The following is a 5,000-nucleotide window of genomic DNA, read 5'->3' on the forward strand; positions in this document are numbered from 1 at the left end:
TGTGGTACGGCAGTTCTTTTTGGCACTGTCCACGTGCAAGCTGCACCCATTTATCGTCTTAGATGGCGGGATTGACCAGACGGAGAAGAAATTTACGACTCTGCGTGAGCGAGCGCAAAGCAAAATCCAGGAGGCTCACGCCCTGTCCCGCGGCGCTCACGGGAGTGTCCTCCCGCTGCTCACCCGCGAGGTCTTCAAACAGGTCCTGTCTGAACTTGGCATCCCCGTGGTGCAGTGTGTGTCGGAGGCAGACTGGGAAATCGCATGCTTGGCCAATCAGTGGGGCTGCCCAGTGCTGACCAATGACAGTGACTTTTACATCTTCGACCTGCGTGGGGGTTACTTGCCCTTTGCTTTCTTTGAGTGGAGTAACATTAACGGCAAGGCCTCCGAGCGCTATATCCCTGCCCGCCGCTTCACCGTTAACCGCTTCTGCTCCAACTTTAACCACATGAACAAACAGCTGCTGCCCCTGTTTGCCGTCATCGCGGGGAACGATTACACGCCAGCCAAGACAACGGAGATGTTCTTCAGCAGGGTGGAGCTCTTCGGTGGCCCGCCGATGGGCAGGCAGGGTGGTGCACGGGGACGACGGGCGAACCCCCGAATCGAAGGCCTCCTACTCTGGCTGTCTCAGTTCCCTGGTCCTGCGGAGGCTGTGGAGGAGGTGCTGGAGGTGCTGGGAGGAAAGCAGAGAGGGAGCCAAAGAAAACTCCTCTCAGATGGAATGCAAGATTACCACCTTTCCCCTACCAGCAGTTTGGCCCTGTACTTCTCTGGCAGTCAGCAGGCGCTACTGAGTACTCAGGGACTGCCGACGGTGCTGGCTTCCCAGCCGGAGTGGCTCTTAAGAGGGCTTACCTGTGGCAGGCTGCCCCCTCTGGTCCTGGATGTGCTGGTTCTCCACAGAGCCCTTCTGATTTGTCAGGTGGAGAACAGTCGTCTGCCCAGCACCCACACCACGTCACAAAGCATCCGCCAGGCCTTTTACAGCCTGCTCCTGAGGGGCGGGAACCAGCAAGGTGTCGACCAGTCACAGCAGGGTAGAGGTAGAGGAGGAAGGGGCAGAGGGGGGCAAAGGCGGGGTAGAGGAGGACCACATAAGGATAGGACCAACTCAGACACTTTTGGCAGCTACAGCACTCCCTCTGGTGTGGAGGAATATGACAGGCATGACCTCACTCTGAGGAGAACTGTAGTCGAAGCTCAGCTGCCCAGCACTGTTCCACTGCTGCAGCTGAACACACTAGACCAGGTTTGTCTTTGTTTCCAGCTACTGACTCATTATGGGGTTTTTTTCCTGTGTTGCTTCATTGCATTGAAATGAACATTTGAAATGACTCCCCACATTCTCTCTCTCTCTCTCTCTCTGTCAGTTGCCTATACCTGGGCGTCGGCAGGTGTTGTTGGGTGTTCTGGGTGTGGCTGACAGTGTGTTGCAGGGTGTTCCTGTTCACCTCTGTTTACCTGTGTGTGTGACATGTTTCTGGATGAGCGCTGCCAAACCCAAGCCCAGTGCCTCCCTGCTGCATGCCCTGCTACTGGGCTTTGTCTACGGAGAGCTCTGCCGATGCAGAAGCCTCCCCAAAGGTAGGCTCAGCAGAGCCATACCCCACATAACCATACCCCACATAACCATACCCCACATAACCATACCCTACATAACCATACCCCACATAACCATACCCCACATAACCATACCCCACATAACCATAGTCTACATAACCATACTCTACATAACCATACTCTACATAACCATACCCTACATAACCATACTCTACATAACCATACTCTACATAACCATACCCCACATAACCATACCCTACATAACCATACCCTACATAACCATACCCCACATAACCATAGTCTACATAACCATACTCTACATAACCATACCCCACATAACCATACCCTACATAACCATACCCCACATAACCATACTCTACATAACCATACTCTACATAACCATACCCCACATAACCATAGTCTACATAACCATACTCTACATAACCATACCCCACATAACCATACCCCACATAACCATACTCCACATAACCATACCCCACATAACCATACTCCACATAACCATACCCCACATAACCATACCCTACATAACCATACTCTACATAACCATACCCTACATAACCATACCCCACATAACCATACTCTACATAACCATACCCCACATAACCATACTCCACATAACCATACCCCACATAACCATACTCCACATAACCATACTCTACATAACCATACCCTACATAACCATACCCTACATAACCATACCCCACATAACCATAACCTACATAACCATACCCCACATAACCATACCCCACATAACCATACTCTACATAACCATACCCCACATAACCATACCCTACATAACCCTACTCTACATAACCATACCCCACATAACCATACTCTACATAACCATACTCTACATAACCATACCCCACATAACCATACCCTACATAACCATACTCTACATAACCATACCCTACATAACCATACCCCACATAACCCTACTCTACATAACCATACTCTACATAACCCTACTCTACATAACCATACTCTACATAACCATACCCCACATAACCATACTCTACATAACCATACCCTACATAACCATACCCCACATAACCCTACTCTACATAACCATACTCTACATAACCCTACTCTACATAACCATACTCTACATAACCATACCCCACATAACCATACTCTACATAACCATACCCCACATAACCATACTCTACATAACCATACCCTACATAACCCAGCCTTGCCCTGGTACAAAGCACTTGCCATGCTGGGTACATCGGCTGAATTACCCAGCGGGCTGCCAGTTGTTCAGATCAGTGTCATTTGTATAGGGCTTCTCTCAGTGGATGTTGTCACAAAGGCAGCTCCACAGGAAACTTGGCCACACATTTTGCTGTGTGCAGAGACCGCTTCGAGTCAGTGACCTATGATGTCATCAACAGTAGCTTTTCTTACAAACCAAATGAGTCATGAAAACAAAATATTCTGCCAAATGTGACATGAATGTATCTGTTTTTAACTGACTTTGAATCTTTTTTAACGTTTTTCTTCACTTCCTCAGCTTTACTCAATCCTCCCTTACCTCTTTTTCAACAGTTGCTTTATTGTGAAATGAACCATCAGCTTTTTTCTCTCTCATCTCTCATCTCTGTCTCACAGATCCTGCATCCTCATGTGCAGGGGTGAGGTCGGTGTGCACACGACTGGCTCGGTTGAGGGTGAAACCAGGGGAGAGGAGGGGCCTGGACCTGGGTGTGGCCTATTCCCTCTGCCAATGGCAGTCCTGTATGTGGGCGGGGCTTTATTTGAACCAGCTGTTGTGTTTCCCGCTCCCTGAGCCCCAGTGTGCCTGGTACCGTGTACATTCACTCAGTCATTACTGTTTGGTTATATTATCATTACATTATGACATTGTCTTAGAAAAGTGTCATGAGTGAAATGTATGACACATGATGAATAAAATGGCGTAAGTTTTTAGATTAAAAGCGTCTTTGTACTTCGTTATTTGAACTAAAAGAAAATCCTATCACTGGAGCGCACTATGCTGTAACCTGAGCTCTTGTAAAAGCAGAAAGGGACTTAGAGGAATATTGTTTCATCAAACATGTGTCAGGCTCGTACATTTTTACAATCTCTTTTTAAATCCCTCTTTCTCACTGACGTGTGCTTTTCTCTGTGAAGGGTGTTCAGTGGTACTCTACTCCACGGGCTGGAGCTTGCCCTGAGGACTGGGAGCTCTGCTGAATCTCTTCTGGCGGATGCAGCGCTTCCCATGCAACTGTTCTCTTGCCTGCAGGGGGCGGTAATGAGCTCCAGTGTCCACAGCCTTGGGCCTTCATCCTGCTCAGCCGCAAAGCACAGCAGAGGGGGGCAGAGACAGACCCAACAAAGGGGGCGGGGCCGTGCTGGGAGGGGGAGGGGGAATAGAGGAAGGGGGCGGGGTAATCATAGAAATGGGGGGGCATGGTCAGCTGATGATCTGGACAACAGGTTTGCGCTCTTAGTGACTGGAGAGGATGAAGATGAGGAATAGGTGAGGAGAAAAGAAAGGCGTGTGTCTTATAAGAGAGGGATGAGCAGAGATAGACTGCGTGATGTCATAGACTGCGTGATGTCATAGACTGTGTGATGTTGCCTTCCTAAGGGACCACCTCCTTATCTCCTTTCATTCATCTCAGGAACAGTAACACTCTTTTCAATTTTACAGTCATAGAGAATCACTTTAACTATATGCTTTTTAAAATGAACTCCCTGAGGTCAAACACGTTGGAGTGAATGAACGCTTGTCTGTAAAGGCCGGGAACCGTTTTACCGGGCAGCTAAAACTATGGTTTTTAAAGAAAAAAAAAGGAAACGAAACAGACGTGCTGGTGCTGACACGTCGCTCACTGCCGACTGTGTTTGTGTTATTTACTTCCGTTTCACTAAGTGACCCTTTTAATTTTTTTTAAGAAAAAAACATAACACAGAGAAAATGAGAATTATGAATTATACAGAGGTGACTAAACAAAAATATTATAACTTATTGAATGTAGTTATTATGAAATGTTTCTAAATACATGTTGCTTTTTACATTCACGAATTATATTAAGCACCTGTATTAAACTCTTTGCACTGCTTGGACTGATAATCGCTGCCCTTCGAATGGTTTGTCTGAATGCTTTTTTATGGTCAAGTATGATTCTACATACATATCAATAAATGTCTTTTCTCACGTCTACATGAATCTGTCTCTGTTAACCCTCATGAAGTTTTAGAACTTTTTGGTATTTAAACAAGTAAAACCCTCCGCCTCTCCCCGAAAAACAAAAGTGGCGCGCAGCAGAAATCTATTCGGGTATTCTGCATTTCACACGAGACGTTTCCAAACAGTTTACAGTTTCTCTTGTGAACGGAAATGTAATCTCACGAGTGTAGCTGTGATCCACGTCTACACTGACCGTTCTATATGTGAGACT

General features: G+C 47.1%; 1 protein-coding gene across 1 annotated transcript in view; it reads left to right on the forward strand.

The window, feature by feature from the left end:
• aste1b (asteroid structure-specific endonuclease 1b) overlaps positions 1-4,347 on the forward strand; it is a 5,359-nt gene extending 1,012 nt beyond the window's left edge. Inside the window, exons 2-5 of the mRNA XM_030789567.1 lie at positions 1-1,255; positions 1,377-1,590; positions 3,202-3,394; positions 3,724-4,347. The exon at positions 1-1,255 is cut by the window's left edge and continues 184 nt beyond it. Coding sequence (XP_030645427.1) covers positions 1-1,255; positions 1,377-1,590; positions 3,202-3,394; positions 3,724-4,075 — 2,014 coding nt within the window. The 3' untranslated portion in view covers positions 4,076-4,347. The remainder of the gene's footprint in view (positions 1,256-1,376; positions 1,591-3,201; positions 3,395-3,723) is intronic.
• Positions 4,348-5,000: the final 653 nt, after the last annotated feature.

Source organism: Chanos chanos, chromosome 12, assembly GCF_902362185.1.
Source record: "Chanos chanos chromosome 12, fChaCha1.1, whole genome shotgun sequence".
NCBI lineage: Eukaryota > Metazoa > Chordata > Actinopteri > Gonorynchiformes > Chanidae > Chanos > Chanos chanos.